This window comes from Rhea pennata, chromosome 19 (assembly GCF_028389875.1).
Source record: "Rhea pennata isolate bPtePen1 chromosome 19, bPtePen1.pri, whole genome shotgun sequence".
Taxonomy (NCBI): domain Eukaryota; kingdom Metazoa; phylum Chordata; class Aves; order Rheiformes; family Rheidae; genus Rhea; species Rhea pennata.
In genome coordinates, this window is record NC_084681.1 from 4,273,721 (window position 1) to 4,289,617 (window position 15,897).

The window sequence follows — 15,897 nt, forward strand, 5'->3', positions numbered from 1 at the left end:
TGAAACAGCTATAGTTAACCAGTTGTAGGTGTTGCATATGAACTATAGCACACATCCATTTTTTGATACTCTGCATATTAATGAAAAAAATAGAGTCTGAGCACCTCCAAAAATTCAGTTTCCTTTAGATACTTAAGAGAAAAATGGATTCTGTAAAATTCAGACTCAGGTATTTAACAAGACTTGAAACTGGCAACATATATTTATGAACTTTGCCAGACAAATGTAGTAATTTTTGGTAGGGAAGGAGAATTCACTTGATTATGAGAATTCTTGTCTCATATTTAGAGTGCTGACTCATTTACTCAGGGAATGAGAAGTTTGGTACGTTTTGCGTTTTGAGGAGTATCTGGGGGAAGTCCACACGTCTCTGACAATTTGAGCCATGGAGTAGAGGTGTAGGCTCTATTACTTACAAAATTAAAACTAGATGAAGTGCTGGAAAAGTGTACTGTAAAGAACAGTCCTATGCTGTCAGGGAAATGGAAAATACAGTCCAAGAGTTCATTTCATCTCCAGTTTCTAGGACATTTAGAATCATTATCTGGTTTAGTGTCTTTATCATTATATACATGATTATTTGTGATGTGTTAGCTTCTGATTGTCTTTTTAAAAAACAAAACAAAACAATCTTGTTTGAAAATTGCCTCCTAAACTCTATGGATGGTGCTGTACCCAGCAGTGTCAGCACTGGCGTTTGTAGGAATTCCAGCTGCTTCGGTGGTTGCTGTTGGTGTTCATTCCCCTGGAAATAGATTTTGGATCTCCTGGTAAAGCCTGAAAGACATAACTTCCATTGCATTTTCAAATGATTAATTATTTTAATGTTACTTTGGGATTACAAAATACTCTGTTTTGATGCGTTATCTATAGACTAGAGTGAGATACAGTTGGCAGTTGTATATTGGAACATCTTTGCTTCCATGACTTGCACATCACATGACTTGCTTGTTAGAAATAGTCAATTTTGGGTGTAAAAATTTGCCTCACTTTGCCACATAATTTTGTGTCTCAATTCATTACGTACAGAGGCAAATTGAGGCATCTAAGTCTTAATAGACCTGTGGATGTAATCAAGCAATTAAAGTATTAACATTTTCTTTTTACATGTTGCTGTTCTATGTAACGATAGACTGGATTTAAGGAGGGAGAATGGGTTTAGAAATCTCCCTGCAGGAGTTTTTACAGAGTCTAGCCACTCTCGCTCCACAGGTTAGCCCTGACCCAAGCTATTATATGAAAGTAAGGAGACTGGAGAGAGGAGCTCTGTCTTTAAAATGCAAAATGTGGGCTGATAGCAGAAGATGACACTGTTTATATTTAGTGATTTCTTACCCTAAATAGATTTTATTAGAAACAGCAAACATTTTGTGAACTGCTATTTTAAAATAAAAAAATGGAAGCTCTATAGTTTTAGTTTCTGCGTGTTAGCCGGAAGGTGGGAGTCTGGGAAGCCTGTGATGTTTTTCTGTGTCAATGAAAGTGAACTTTATTTGCTTGGTATTTATTGTTCCATATGAAGACACAAGTATTAAGTAGATTATATAATTTAATTATACTGAATGCAGTCTTTGAATTTTGCTCTTATATTCTCAGCGAGAAATCAGTTGTTTTACAAGAAAAAAAAAAAAGTAGTTTATCAAGCAGTCAGCTGGGTAGTTCAAGCAGAAGTAGCACCAGCCAGGCTGCAGCAGCTCTGACCACAGGATGCAAAGGGTTTTGCAAGAGACCTGTGTTGGCTGAAGACTGGTGTTAGATGCTCTCTGTTTTCTCAAAAGCCTAGAAGCTAGACTTCTCTAAAACTAATATGAAGTTCTGCTCTGTAAATCTGCAGAATAATGATTGTGTACAACGTCAAAGCTAGTGCTACTCCTAGGCGTGAAAACGGGAACTGTGCGAGTGTCTCGGGACAAAGTTTGGCTGTTGGTGCATACCGGCCCTAGCGACACAGGGTAGAGCTCATGTCCTTTCTAAGGAATAGCGTAATTTTGTGTTAATATACCATTTAGTTAATGAGCCCTACGGCGCAGCAGTGGTGTCTATATGGGGAATACCAGAGGAAGCCCCATCTCGGAGCCCGACGTTTCCCTTGGTGGCTTCTCCGCCTGCATGTCCCGGTGGGCTGCTCTTTCTCTGCAGTTCAGCCCCTGAACGCCTTCCTCCCCCAGCCCCCGTGGTATTGGGAGAGCTGAAGACTTGGTGTCAAGAACAGGGTTTTTTGTTTCTTTGTTTCTTTCTTTTTGCTTTTTTTTTTTAAGATGTATGAGTTATTTGAGGTATAAATTATATGCACAAAAAGTAAATATTCATTAAAAAATGCTAATACTGTCTTACATAAACCTCTGAAGTGAAGCAAAATCCTCCTGGTTTCAGCAGAATTTTTTTAAGACCGATTAAAGTTTCTGTGCGTTGCTCAGTGCAGAGCTGAGGTACTATTCGTACAGTGTTTCATTTGAAAAGTTTTGTTAAAGAGCTGTTTGCATCCCACTAGCATTTGAGATCTGGGCACAGAAATTGCTTGTGGCATAGGCACATATCCTATGCGTAAGTCTTCATGGAAAGTATAACTGTTCAGAAGTACAGGGTTATTTTACAGGAGTTTTAAAAGTGTGATTCAGAGTTCCTTACATGACTAATGTTGTTTTAAAAAATGTTTGCTGTCAGAATCGGTGTAGAAGTGCAATTCCATTTGGCAAATATGGCAATGGCTTTTATTTTTGTTTTAAGCCTATATTAATTTAACATCTGAAGTTACTTTATAAAAACGAAGGTTATTTGATAAGAATTCTCTTTCCCCAAGGCATGTGTTGTGGAGTGTGTGATTTTTCTTTGGTGGGCTTGTACCTTGGGAGTAGCGATTCCAGCTGAACAGATCAAGTTTCTGAAACAATACATTTTCTCAGACTTCATGGAATTGTTCTGTTACATTTACGCTTGTTTGGCTCAGAGGCCAAATGCTGAGGTATTTTTCATTTTATATTTGTTTTCACAGGGATCTTAGCAACATCAATTGTGAAGAGCTTGGTCCACTGCCTCCTGGATGGGAGATCCGAAATACAGCCACAGGCAGGGTTTATTTTGTTGACCATAACAACAGAACGACGCAGTTTACAGATCCACGGCTCTCTGCTAACTTGCATTTAGTCTTAAAGTAAGTTTAAAGCCACCAACATGTGTTGAATAGAATAAAGAAAATTACTCTTGAGGTGTGTTAGATTTGGATTAAAGTATGTTTTACCATTCAGTATTATTTAAAGTGTAGTAGCAGTGTTCTTTAACATACTACCAGCTTACTCTGTGTACCATAGCAAAGCAGAGAGATTTGACTGTTCTTGTATTTAAAACAACAACAAAATCAAGCACCATTTAGACAGGAATGTGGCTAGTGTGATGCTGTGGCGCAGGGGGGAAGCAAGTGCCTCCTCCCGGAAAACATTGGCCCACTGAGAGGCTCTTCCAATAGCAAGAGAGAGACTTTCTTCCCTTTTCATTTTGTCTTTCCTTTTTCTACTTTCAGTTATGGAGTATTCGTTTTAAAATAGCAGGTTGCATTTGATAGCTACTGAAATAAAATACAGATAGATTAGGCAAGGGAGCACAAGTACCCAGCTGTTTTTCTAGAATAAAGCAGAAAATAATTCAGGCCCAATTTTCAGGTATAGAGTAAGATGAACTGAGATGTTCTGAAAATAAAGAAACCTACTCATTGAAATCAGATTTTTTTTACCAAGGGAAAAAAATGTATTTTTTCTGCAGACAATAACTGCCGTAGTGTTTTAAAATATGGTATGAAATACTTCAGATTGGAGATTTATTTAAAAGGGGGGGGGAGGGGAGTAAAGGGCTCAAAAGGATTCTGGCTCCTATTTTTATTCCTCAAACACTCATTTCAAACTGAAAAATTTTCTGTTAAAAATGGACAGCAAAAAGCAAGTAAATATTTGTTTTGTCTAGACTTGGCTATCAGCTTGTCCAAGCCCTGTGGGAATTTGCCTCCATTTTTTCTCCCACTGACACCTTTTAATGCTGTTGGGAAACCCCAGGGTGACGCTCAGTGGGTGTTCAGTGGAGGAAACGAGGAGGAGCTGGTTAGATAGAAAGCTCTGTGCAGCGCTGGGCAAGCGTGAGTGTGAGGAGTAGTCCTTAGAAGGAGACTATGATGGGAATGAGCACCGGAAGACAAAATCAAAAAATCACATAGCAGTATCCAGTAAGTTGTCTTATATCACTTACATCTAAAAGTCGACTGACTTTTGTGTGCCAGCTGTACATTTGAACTTACACACCCCAAGAGGGAAGAGTCTAAATGTTGACTTATTTAGGGGGAGGAGGAGGGAATTCAATGATTATATGTTTGTGTATCACAGAAGTATTAAAATGTCTCAGAATGCACACAAAAGCCTGTACATGTTCAGCACATGGAGAAGATCATTAACTCAGATATTTTACCCAAAGAAAAACCAAAATGTTCTCAGCTGCAACAGTGCAATGCCTAACCTGTAGAAAATTCAGTTAACTGACTATATTAAGAAAAAAAAAGTGCTTCAGAGGTATTTATTTTTGAATGGTATTGACATAGTGGCTACTTCGATGCTCATTATAGTGCCCAATATACAGCTAGCTTAGTATCCAGGAAGTCTAGTTTGACTTTCAAGCTGAAGAATCACCGAACCCATTGCATTTTTTTTAACTTAAAGAGCAGTTATAGTGTGCTTAAGTTTTTTCATTTGTACATCTGTCTTTCATTAGGGAAAGATTTCAGAAATTCAACCAGCAGGGTCATCAGCAAAGTCTGCTCTAAGTCTGCTGCTTGGTAAATCTTTCCTGATGTTTATTCTTTTATTGCAGCAAACAGGATATGTGAAAACCTTTTTTTAAAAACCCATCTCCCTGGTTATTCTTAAAAAAATAAGTAATTTGCCTTAGAACTGTCATTTTGTAAATTATCTGAGAAATAAAATTTACTATTTGGGTTCAGTGGAATGGGTGGGATAAAGTTTTAGATTCAAAACTGTAATAAAAAGTTCACTTCCAGTGATGCAGACTTTTCTACTGAACCAAGAAATTTGTTTTTCCAGTGATTGCATTATAAGTTTTGAAAATAATCAGACTTGTTACTCAGTTCTGTTTAAAAAAATTGGCCAAGAGTTCCTGATAGGTTTTGATGTTTATGGCACCTGAGAAGTCCTTAGCTACATCCTGAAGGCACTGTACACAACAAAGCATACTCATTCAGCTTTGAAAACAAACTGAGACATTAAATTTTGGAGCAGTAACCTAGCTTTATTATTTTAAGCACTGCAGATTATTTAGCTAATACTACATTGTGATTATTTTTAGTCTAGTATGGAAGATGATATTTTATTTTTCTTCTGGTCCTGCTGTATTTTAGATTGTTTTAATTTGATGAATAGTTCTTAAATTTATGTTCAGTTCAGAGATCGTTTTCTTTAAGACTGACATTAGCTAGCTTTATGTCTAGGGACTACTGTCTTTATGCTACTAGAGATAATATGAATATATGCTGTCTTTCATATACTGTATAATTATGACCTTCTCTGGTAGGTATAATACAAGAGAGATTTTCACTGGCTTGTTCTTACAGAATTAGAAACTGCAGAAGATAAAATTTTGACTTTGTTTGCCTTAATTTCTACATCATGTAAATAGAGTTTACATGGGATTTATTTGATACTAATCACAAGTGAAAAGAAGGTATTGTGAATACAGCACAAATGACATCGAACTTTTTTCTGGAACTATATCAAGAGCATCTGTCTTCCTCCCGAAATCTGCGTAATGACTTATTTTCACAAGAATGACTTTTGAAATAACTAGTTTATTATTAGACCAATATGATCAGCCTGAGAGCAAAGTTAGAGTAGCCATATTAAAAAAAAAAAAAAAAGAAAACTTACACACTGTGAATCTAACAAAAACGATTAACTGCTTAAGTTCTGTATCTTCGAGCATAATATCAGAACAGAATTTCCATGCGTTATTCCCTCCCTAAGGCACAGGAGTTAAGAGGCTATATTATAATTATTATTATTACTGCTAAGCTTCGAGTTGTTGCTCAACTGCTCCGTGGTGTGCTTCATTGCTGGGGTTTCTAAATGACAGGCTAGTAGGGCTACTGATGATGATTCAGGACCTTTCCTATTTATCCAGTAAATGTAGGGTATTATCATGTGTTCCACACACGAATTTTCTTCTTGTGTTTTAAGTAAAATGTAATTTTTTATCCTGTGTTGTTTTGAAATTCCATACTAAAAAGCTAGGTCATATTAAAAAAAAAAAAAAAAATACACTTGCAGTGTAAAAGAAAGGACACTCTTAAATCTCTGCTACAAGATTAATTTACTTTTTTCTAGTAATAGGTTAGCTTTACAAAATCTTTTAAAATTGCTAGTAAAAATACTTGTTTATCTGTGCCAATTAGTTACATGTGAACTCCCTGCATTCCTGTGGTCCAGACTAGGCCAGGTACAAGGGACAAGGTCCTTGCCGAGCTGCCAGAACAAACATCTTTTTGTAAGCTTGCTCTTTTTCAGACAAGCCATTTAAAACAGACTATGGTATTGACTGTAGATTAAGAGGCATAGTGTTTGGCAGACTCCTGAATTTTAAAATGGAGGAAGGTAAAACACGCAAAGGAAATATGGAAATGGTATCTGAGAAATTCAGTGTCAGCAGCTCAGTAGTAAAATTGTATGGATAATACCTTGTTACATAGTGCTATAACCTTTTACATGCTTTGTAGGCTAGTACTAATAGAAATAGCAAACTCTAAAACCAGCTGATAGTTGCCAAGACAGACAGACCCACATGTCTTTAGTCAGAACAAAATCTCTCTGAATTTATTTTTATTTTTTTTTCTAGACCAGGACAGTTTTAGTATAATCACACTAATAACCATAGTAAAATGAAAGTAGTTTAGTTACGAAGACGTAACTTTTAAAAATTATTTGAAGAAAACAGGGGGCGTATGACTTGAATATCTGCAAACGGCTGTGTTTGTTTCTAGCCGCCAGAATCAACTTAAAGATCAGCAGCACCAGCAGCAGCAGCAGGTAGTGTCCTTGTGTCAGCTTCCGGATGAGGCAGAGTGTCTGACGGTGCCACGGTACAAACGAGACCTAGTGCAGAAACTCAAGATCCTGAGGCAAGAGCTGTCACAGCAGCAACCTCAAGCCGGCCATTGTCGTATTGAGGTCTCCAGGGAGGAGATTTTTGAGGTAATTCAAGAACTTGACCCGTTTATTAACGTTGAGGGATGGGGAGGAGGGTTATTCGTCTAAAGAAGGGCTTAAGTTAGATGAAATTATGAAGAGTTAAAGCTGGAAGCTTTCAAGTGGGGAATGGAAAGAGGAAGCCTTTCAAGGGGATGTTCAGAGCAGTTGCAAATTTAAAGTAGATGTATTTACCCCTTGAAGAAAAAGGAAGAAATGTCACTGGGGATGTACAGACTGTGTCAAGGACTGAGGAAGATGTCCAAGTGCTTAATGTATTTGAAGATACCTTTTCACTTCTATATAATAAATAAGAAATATTAATATTAGAATATAAGAAAATGTGTTATAGAGAGAATGTTGCAAGTTCAAAAACAAGCAGAATTTTACATAATCTTTATTGTCTTGTAATTTAAGTAAAATGACTACTGACTAGCATTTGTATTTGGAGTTTGGATTAGTTGACACACATCTCAATTTTGTAGGTTTTTTTCTTTTTTTCTCCTAAAAATCAGACCTATTTTATGAAATCTCTAGGCTTCTGAGTGACCAGAGACACCCAGTATAATGTTTGCATTTTATTTTGGGAGGTGATTCTGCTGAATCAATTAAATGCAGTTGTAATTCATTGGCTCCTGCTGGAGAACAGTCCATCTGCTTGAGAGCTTTGTCATCCATCACACCCATCCTCGTCACCTTTTACCCCACCCATAAACGTAAAAGCCCCACGGTGACAAAATATTTGTCACTGTTTTTCCAGCCAAGAAGGATTTGTATTGGTCTTCCCTTTGGGGACAGTCAAATCACTTCATAATCAACTGAGGGAAAAAGGGGGGGAAATAGCAGCTATACTGCAGTGAAAACTATTAATCTAGTTTTCAGAACAGGAACTTTAAGTGTGCTGGGCCCCAGGCATGCCTACCTCTTCCCTTCTGGAAAGCCAAAGATTGGGGTAGCAATATGAGGCATAAATAAAAACTGGACATCTTGTTTAAATTTGTTTTGCCTTTTTTTCAGTGAGAAAACACATATAAAGAAAGCTGAAAGCATTTCTTGTAGCAGAGTAATGCTGTAGATGACTGGGGTGACGTTGATAGTAATGCTGTAGATGACTGGGGTAGCATTGATACTAATGTTTTTAAGATTTTTGCCTGCCTTCTACCAGGAGTAGCTGCTCCACTGTTGGCTTTTCAGACTGGAAAAGCTGTGTGCTGTTGTGCAAAGTAAAAGGATTTTACTGGCGCAGATTGAAACTTTTTTAGTAACATGATAATGACAGAGAAAAGGCTCTGAACACTGAACACCTGGAAATTTAGTAGAAGGTGGCTCTTCTTAGGTATCTGTTTGATTTGACAAGTGTTACCACATTTGTAGAAAATAAAATACAATTTGAGAGAGAGTGGTTAGTGTCTTTGAAAATAGCACCTCCTTTGGGCTTTAAGTCTGAGAATCCCCTTTGTTTCCTCCAGTAGTTTCTTGTCTGTAAATAGCAGTTAATACAAGAACATGTTGTGTGGTTACAGGAATCCTACAGACAAGTCATGAAGATGAGGCCTAAAGACCTGTGGAAACGATTAATGATAAAATTCCGTGGGGAGGAAGGCCTTGATTATGGAGGCGTTGCCAGGTAAGCAGCCCTGCTCGTGCCCAACTACACATGTGCTTTGAATCATAAACCAGTCTTGTATCAGCCCTATTTCTTTCTAAGTGATTCTTCTTTTTATATTTTCTTTCAGCAGATTGGATGTTAGAAGAATGTATTTTTTTCAGATAGTCTCTTAGAGCAAAAACTACATCGAAAAAAAACCCATTTTTTTTGGTAAATAAATCAAAGTGAATATTACAAATCACATCATAGCTGTTCCATATATGTGAGAGAGGCTTTGGTGACTTGAAAATACTCTCTTTTTCTGTGGTTAGTGAAGCTTGGGTATCTGAGAATTTGAGAATTTACACCAGTAAGCACTTAACTTTGTGGCAGACCTTTGTTCAAAAACAGAAAAAGAAAATAAAGAAAAAGGAGAAAGCATAATATATTTTACAAATTATTGACTACTGTTTGAAGCAGAATGTTAAGAATTATCAATTAGTAGTGAACTAAAGTTTGTCAGAGGTCTATGAGGTTACTTTTGTTTATTAAAAAAAGTAATTTTGGGGGGATTGTCTCAAGATATTCCTCATCTGCGAAAGCAATGATTAGAATTCTATTGGCAAATTAACACAAATGCTAGTTCACTTCAGTGAAAATTTGCTTCACCTCTGGCATGTGGATTTACACGCTCTACGCAAATGTCAGCTTTTCAACAGGAGATTCATCGTTTGCATTGTGGCCAGCAGTGCTATTCTGGGTGGGGCTTGGGGTTTTTTTTTTTTGTTTGTTTTTTAACATGATAAAAGAATGAAGTATGGATTGATGTTCCCAAATAGACTGTCTTCTGCATCGGCAGAAAGTGTATGGCAAATAATCTTTGGACCTACGCTGTTCAGCATTTATCTTCTAGTGGCCATTTGCAGATCCACGAAATTTTACTTTTACTCCCATACCTAAATATTTTAACATCTTAGTTAGCTGTGACTAGTACAACAGTCTAGGTACTTTGTTGACTTAATTTCTGCTAATTGTGTTTAAGTTATGGGTGCTGTCATGTATTAATATTCAAAACACCTGCTAATATTTTTTTGAGCATGATTTTGATTTCTGGTCAGTATGCCACAGTCTTCCTCATCTTCGATGTGTCCATGTGGGAATACAAGGGAGACCACGCTAAGGAACATAGGAAGTGTTACAGATACTTGTCCCAGTTCTTAGACTAATGGTTACTGATTTGTGAAAATGTAATTAGAAGTTTGTTAACTAAATATATCCATTACCAGAAAGCTGTTTATATTAAAGGATTTGACTCAAACATCTGTGTAGTACAGTCAGTAGAAAACACAGTTTAACTTGTTTTAATGTGCAATGGATGAAACCGAATCACAATCAGGAACTCTCTTGAAAATAAGTAACCAGGGAAAAAAAAAATCTTGGAAAGCTGGGAAATATGCCAATTGACAGGTATTGTATAGTTACTGAGCCAGTAAAAATAGTTGTAACTTCTGCCTTACCTAATAAGCATATTTGCAGCTAACTTCCTTCACATTTTTGTTTAACAGTAAGATTAAAAACCTTATTTTGCAAAGATTCTCAGTGTAGAAATGCATTTGTCTAAAGTACACAATAAATTATTTTATTTTCTTCAGGGAGTGGCTCTACCTGCTGTCCCATGAAATGTTGAATCCATATTATGGTCTCTTCCAATACTCCCGAGATGATATCTATACACTGCAAATCAACCCAGACTCTGCAGTTAACCCGGTATGACTGGTAACAAGAGTTCTGTAAATTATCTTTTTGTGGCCTAGAAATTAAATACGTGGAGAATGCTCTGGACTAAGGAATCCAATTCTTGCATTAGTATTGCTAAAGACTGAATTTGTGCAATGATATAATTTCTTTTTAGTACTGATCAAAGAAAAAACTCAAATGTGTTCTTAATTTTGCTGTAAGAGGTTGATTTATGTTTCTCTTGGGAGAAATTAAATTTGTTTTGATTCTTAGTTGTAAGACTTCTGGACCAGAAGCAATATACGCAATGTACTACGTATAAAAACAAAACACAAAATCTGGAATTGTTTTTTCTTTGTATTGAAATTTTATATTCAGCAGATATTATCTAGAGGTCTTAATTAGCTGAATGCCTTAGTCTCTTCTTTCAATTCTAGGAACACTTATCGTATTTCCATTTTGTTGGACGGATAATGGGGATGGCTGTGTTTCATGGACACTATATTGACGGGGGCTTCACGTTGCCTTTCTATAAGCAGTTGCTAGGGAAGCCAATTACTTTGGATGATATGGAATTGGTTGACCCTGATCTTCATAACAGCTTAGTCTGGATACTGTATGTACCATGCATTATATTTTACCATGTTAGAATTCTGTTTCAGTTAACAAGTGGTATATGTTCTTAAATATAATCAAAAAGAAATTACATATATTTTGTTGTACTGCTCAGGCAGCTTTAAGCAGCATCTTTCTCACCTGCACAATAAAATAGTTCAGCTTCATTAAAAGCTTAACATGTTAAAGGAATACAGATTTTGGGAAAAAAATATTACTGAGTTTTAAACTATTGAAATTTTCAGTTATATAAATTTTGTCTATTACTAACAGTAACACAATTAAAAGTTGGTTTTATTATTTAACCAGTTTTAAAATTGTTGTAAAATACAACGTAGCAAAAAAATCTGTGTTCACCTTTTGCTTCTGAGCAGTAATTTGAAATGTTACTGAAAACTGTGGTGTGGATTAGATATGGTATGGCTGTAATACATTTGCAGAGTATGTTTTCACAAAGTTACTTGCTTATTTCTTTCCACCAGTGAGAATGATATCACAGGAGTCTTGGACCATACGTTTTGTGTAGAACACAATGCATATGGCGAAATTATTCAGCATGAACTGAAACCCAATGGCAAAAGCATCCCAGTGACAGAGGAAAATAAAAAGGAATATGTCAGGTATCATTAATATATTTTCCAAACAAAGCTTTTGATATGAAGGGAGGGTGCTTTCACTGGCTTGAAATAATTAAGTGCTATGTCTTGTTTGGTTTTGTTTTTTTCCCAAGTGGTAGTGCACTAATTTTGTTGTAATGTATTTCTGTCAGTAGAATCAGCTTTTTGGCTGGATAATTTGCAAGCTTATTGTGTTTGAATACATTTTTTACAAAAAAAAAATTTTGCACTTGCTTGCAGACTTTATGTAAACTGGCGATTTTTACGAGGAATTGAAGCTCAATTTCTGGCCTTACAGAAGGGATTTAATGAAGTAATCCCACAACATCTGCTGAAGACATTTGATGAGAAAGAGTTAGAGGTCAGTACACTAACGTTACGTTATGTCGTCAAGTGCAACAGTAAAAGGCTGAAGCATTCTTCTGAGACTAAGTAACATGTTAAGTTGTATCCCCAGTGCTTTAGGGGTTTTGCAGGTGCAATATTACAAGAAATGCAGTTAACATAAGAAGTCACCAGGTCCTGCAGGGCTGAGACTGCTTTCTCGTAGGTTGCCATTGCATCTGTCTTTTGAGAATTACGTGAAAGTGTTTCTCAAGCTGATATTTCATAGCAACTCTAAAAGTAGTAGTTCTTATTTCAGCCTGATCTTCAGGCCACGGAAGAGGAGACCGTGTCCTATATCTGAAGACCCAGTTGAATTTACTGAGAAGTGTAGGCAGTGACCTCAGATGGTTTCACAGAGTGCTATTCCAGCAGAGGCTGCAGTGCATATTTCTCACGGTGCAGTTTCACGAAATTAAATTCTGTGCTGCCAGGAAAATAGTCTGTCACTCCCTTCCACCTCCCACCATTTGCTTGCAGCTCTTCCAGAGCACCGACTTTGGCATCGGGCAGCTATGTGGTTTTGCAGAGCTGAGTTACATTACATCAAACTAAATTGGCCTTGCAAATACAGTACAAAGAAAGGTGCTATCTGGTGCTGTCACCAACTACAAACTGCTACAAACTGTCAAGATTGGCGTCCAAACAATAGCCTCTCAAAACAAATCCCATAGATCACAAACTTGTTTTTAAAGTTGAAATCTAATACAGTCTGTCAGCTGCAGAGCTGATCTTTTTTTTTCTTTTTGCCATATAAAATGGCTACAAAATAGATTATTCATACTTTCTTCTGTTCCCTGTTACTTGAGTGTTGCTGACTGCTGTTGTATCCTGAATGTTCCTGTTCAGCAGTGGTGAGCTGGCCATATTGTAAACCTAGAATCATTTTGCAGATGCAGAATACAAAGAGGGAGGTCTGCTATTCTTAGTCACAAGAAAATAACTTTATAGTCAAATCCCCATTGAGTTTAAACCAGTCAATTGTTGATCTTCATTTAGAAGTTAGATTTAGAAGATCTTCAGGGGAAGAAAAATCTGATTTGTATTACATGCGTAGACATGGCAACAATAAAAGATAAAATAATAATAAATAAAAGGATTTTGCAGTCCAGAGTTGGATGAGCCAAATTATATCCTTACCTACACTTCAGAAATATGTATTGCATTCAAGTGGCAGTCACACATACACACTCAGCGTTGAAGGGCAGGATCTGTGCTACCAGTAGGTAGTTGACCAGACACTTTCATATAAGTTTATGAAATGTCTGAAATTTTTATTTGAATTGAGGCAACTTGAATTTCGCATAAAGGTAAAAAATGTTAAAAATATATATATATTTCTGCATTGATTAAGATTAGTGATAGGATAAAAACTGCCTGTTGATCTTCAGAATCTGTTAACATTTTCTGTCAAGCTGCAAAACCATTTGTTTATTTTGATAACTGATGAAGTACTTAGTTATGTTTTAAATTCGCAGCTCATCATTTGTGGACTTGGAAAAATTGATGTTAACGACTGGAAGGCAAACACTAGGTTAAAACACTGTACCCCAGACAGCAACATTGTGAAATGGTTCTGGAAAGCTGTGGAGTTTTTTGATGAAGAAAGGAGAGCACGACTGCTCCAGTTTGTGACTGGCTCATCCAGAGTGCCTCTGCAGGGCTTCAAGGCATTACAAGGTAACATTTCTCCAGAACTAACTGCAAATGTCTGTACCTGGAGGAAGCAATAGGACACATCATGTAAACATTAGCTAAAAATAAAGCTGGTTGTCTGTAATTTTTTTTAAGGGATTTTTAATGATCTGATGAATAGTAATCCCAGAAAGTCTTTTCTTAGAATTTGTTCACTGTGCTGTGATTCAGCTGTAAATGCTTTTGTTTCAATTAGGTACTTTCCTCTAGTAGAAAGTTCTGATCATGGGGAGATTCTAGCGTGGTCCTCTTCCCTGATTTCTGGAAGTCTTTTAATTTCCATATTTTGCAGTCCCTCATCATTTGTACAGCTTTGTGATCAGACAACACCAACATGCAGTGTTCTTGTGACCTTAACAGCAGAGGGACTTTAGTAATGCTGACTTCTCTTACTGAAGGAGCCACATAATCACAAGCAGCTCAGGAATCAGAAATGATCTCCTTAATTGCCCACCAGTCTTCTGAACCCTAGCTGAAGCTCTGTGTCTCTATTGCAGCAACTGACTGCAATCCATGCTGCTATGTTAACACACACACACACACACACACACACACACAAGTTACCCTATTTTACCCTCTCACAATTTGGGAGAAAACTAGTCAGGGGAAACATTGGCCATAAAGCACTTCAGCAGGTGGAAAGATTTGATTCCAACAGAACACACATTCCGTGTTTTTTCGCAGAACTGTTGCATAGAACAGTTACTATAGAAGTCAGTTTTTCTTCCTTTTCATCTCTCCTTAAGCTAGAAGCACTCATCTTCTTTTCTTTAGTTGTAAAATGTTCAGGAGGACTAGATGCTCAGGAATATTGAGGCCTTAAAGGCCCTGGTTATTTTTATGCATAGTACTGTACTTTCAGTGTTAAGTGCTTAAGTAATAATGGGGAGGATGGAAGGACTTGATTGACTTTTATAACTAATAATTGCCTTGGAATAGTTACAAGTAGTATTAACCTTACTATTGTTGTGAATACTGTTACTGTAGTGGAGTCCACTGTTTTGAGTATGGGAAATAATACCAGTATGATTTCATCTGCACTGATATTTTTAGTATAACCGTTTTTGTGAACAGATGAAGCTTGCTTTCCTGCAGATTTGGACATGGAGATTGAGAGGTTTCTAGCTGAGTTACACTAACACTGCAGTACAAGTTCACACTCCTATTTGACAGTAAAGAGTCCCCTTAAGAAAGTCTAATCCTGAGGATTATATTCTCTAATGTCTGTCTACCTGGGCATAAATTCCAGCTTTGCCAATGTTAGGGCATTCATAATCTCTTTCCTTTTACCTTTGTGAATTCTTCAGTGTGTGCTAAGTCTTAAAGACTGGTATGGTGTAGACTTTCCTTTAGCAGAGATATTAAGGAGAACTCTGTGCAGCTAAATAAATGTACAAAATTATGAAAAGTTAGTGTCCGAGACTCTCTATCCAATTTGATTAGAATTGGCCAACACAGGGATAGATACAGCTGCATAAGTTGCATTTTCCCAAGTGAGAAAAATTAAAACTGTTAAAACTATAGTATGCTGTGTAAATCAGGTGTTTTACTGTTCCTTATCAATGCTTTGCTCTTGTATATCTTTCACTAGTTTAAATAACTTCACTGTTATCATGGGGGAGGCAATCTGATCAGCATTAAGAGAGTTTTCTGTGTTTTTTCCTACCTGCTTATACAGTTTCAACTTTCTTTATGCATAGTTTATCTTTTTCTTGACTTAGTCCCTTTTTTAAAAAAAATTATAGTGCAATGAAGCAATTTCCTATTATGTGATACAGTAGTAGTAGAGTTTTTGTTTTTTTCTTTTTCTTTTTTCTTTTTTTTTCTTTTTGGCAGGTGCTGCAGGTCCACGACTATTTACAATACACCAAATTGATGCCAGCACTAATAATTTGCCGAAAGCTCATACCTGGTAAGACTTCTTTTCAGGTCTCTGTTGCAAAATTCAGATTAAGGCTAGTTTGCAACCTGTATATTATAAGCATTGTTCTTTTTTCTTCTTTCCCCTCAGATAATAAATGCTATCCAT

General features: G+C 36.6%; 1 protein-coding gene across 1 annotated transcript in view; it reads left to right on the forward strand.

The window, feature by feature from the left end:
• Positions 1-15,897, forward strand: part of SMURF2 (SMAD specific E3 ubiquitin protein ligase 2) — a 65,684-nt gene that overhangs the window by 45,792 nt on the left and 3,995 nt on the right. The window contains exons 10-18 of the mRNA XM_062592053.1: positions 2,993-3,151; positions 7,028-7,238; positions 8,756-8,859; positions 10,473-10,587; positions 10,995-11,173; positions 11,655-11,792; positions 12,030-12,150; positions 13,652-13,853; positions 15,705-15,780. Coding sequence (XP_062448037.1) covers positions 2,993-3,151; positions 7,028-7,238; positions 8,756-8,859; positions 10,473-10,587; positions 10,995-11,173; positions 11,655-11,792; positions 12,030-12,150; positions 13,652-13,853; positions 15,705-15,780 — 1,305 coding nt within the window. The remainder of the gene's footprint in view (positions 1-2,992; positions 3,152-7,027; positions 7,239-8,755; positions 8,860-10,472; positions 10,588-10,994; positions 11,174-11,654; positions 11,793-12,029; positions 12,151-13,651; positions 13,854-15,704; positions 15,781-15,897) is intronic.